Source organism: Galeopterus variegatus, unplaced genomic scaffold, assembly GCF_000696425.1.
Source record: "Galeopterus variegatus unplaced genomic scaffold, G_variegatus-3.0.2 Scaffold1630, whole genome shotgun sequence".
Taxonomy (NCBI): Eukaryota; Metazoa; Chordata; class Mammalia; order Dermoptera; family Cynocephalidae; genus Galeopterus; species Galeopterus variegatus.
Window position 1 is genome coordinate 322,007 of NW_007727741.1, and position 1,654 is coordinate 323,660.

The following is a 1,654-nucleotide window of genomic DNA, read 5'->3' on the forward strand; positions in this document are numbered from 1 at the left end:
AAAGAACATCATATTCTTTTATTTTTATGACTTTCACTTACCAGAGAAAAATGAGTGAGCAAAGATTTAACTTTGTCAATGTCAATAGCTCCTCCCCCACCCTTTTCAAATGATAGTGCTCTCTATACTTGTAAACCTTTAGTTTCACTGTTCCCCCTTTATGACAGCTTATTGTATTTAATTTCTATTACTGATTTGTAAATGTTCACTGTAGCCAAGTCTTATCTTCCCAAAGCTTTAGGAGGTCCACCCTTCCAAAATACTCCCCAGTCATGCAGTTAATAGCAATGTTTGATAATTCCTTTGTCGTTTGTCTCCACCACTGGAACATAACTTCTGTTAGGATAGAGCTGGTTCTGTCTTCTTGAATACTACAGAAGAGGTTCTAAATAAATGCTATAACAGTGAATGAATGAATGAATGATTTGGAGGCCAATGGCCTTATCATATGCTTCCTCTGCTAGCTAAGTTAAGGCAATATTTGAGAACACATCATAGTTTCTATCGAGCTTTATGAAAACTCAGACGCTCTTTTATTGCTCAATTGGAAATTTGCAAATAATAAACTTAAGAACAGACTACATTATATTTGATACACACTATTAGAGAAGGTGCTACAAGACAGTTTTTTCAAAGGCCACACAGCATTACAAAAGATTCATTAGGACGAGTTTCCTGTATTCCATTACCATCACTGTGAATGATCTCCCCAATAACCACTGCTAAATAATTTCACTGTCTGGAGATCTAGTTCTCCTCTATGTTTAGAGAACTTACAGATGAATAACTGAAATAATGAATGACTACTCTCCAGGACCTTAACAATAATCTTAAAATTTTTTTAAAAAGAGGGAGCAGGCGGCTTAAGGAAAACTCTTGAAATAAAATAACATGGAAAGCAATTTTCCTGTTATTAACAGGCTGGAAAATTTTCACTGCAATCTTCCCTCCTTTGCCGGTCTGAGTAAAAATTGGAAGTAAGGAAATATATAATAACTCCACGTCCTTTGAGTCATGAACTACGAAAGGAGAAGAGAATCACAACTGTGGGGACACACGCACTCTACACGAAAGCAGGAAGTCTGTTTCCCGAGCATGGGCCACTCATCCCTCATCCCAAACGGGAACACTGGCCCCTTTTGAAAGTCCACCCCACTCCCCCTCTAACCCTAAAGCCCAAGCCACTCTCGCGATTTTGCTAGGCTGAGGAAGAGAAGGAGCAGCAGAGGGCTCAGGACACCCTCCTGTCTCTCCTTGGCCTGCGGCGGGAGGATACTCCTCGGGTTCAAGCCAGAAGCGGAGGAGGCGGCAGACCTGGCATCAAAAGCGAAAAGCCTCGGCCGCGAAGGCAGGCGGCTCGTCCACGCGGCCAGAGAACTCAGCGAACAAAGCACCCGGCGGACAGTGCGCGGAGGCTGGGAGAGAGGGGGGAAGATTACACCGGCTCTTCACAGCTGCCTGGGGCTAGAGCAGGTGGAGGCGCGGTCCTCCTGAGAAGGAGGGTGGGTTTTCGAGGGGCTGATCTGAACTCCAGCGCCAAGGCAACCGGAACTGGGACCCGGGACCGGTCTAGGGAGAACGCCGGGAAATGAGGAAGGCGAGGCTGCCGAGAGGAAGGGGTGGTCGGGGCCACTGGCGGCCCCCGCGGGGTGCC

The 1,654-nt window shown here is 45.8% G+C and overlaps 1 protein-coding gene across 1 annotated transcript in view; it reads left to right on the forward strand.

Moving 5' to 3' along the window:
* LOC103594829 overlaps positions 1-1,592 on the forward strand; it is a 26,843-nt gene extending 25,251 nt beyond the window's left edge. Inside the window, exon 2 of the mRNA XM_008578106.1 lies at positions 1,203-1,592. Within this exon, the coding sequence (XP_008576328.1) occupies positions 1,203-1,592 (390 nt within the window). The remainder of the gene's footprint in view (positions 1-1,202) is intronic.
* Positions 1,593-1,654: the final 62 nt, after the last annotated feature.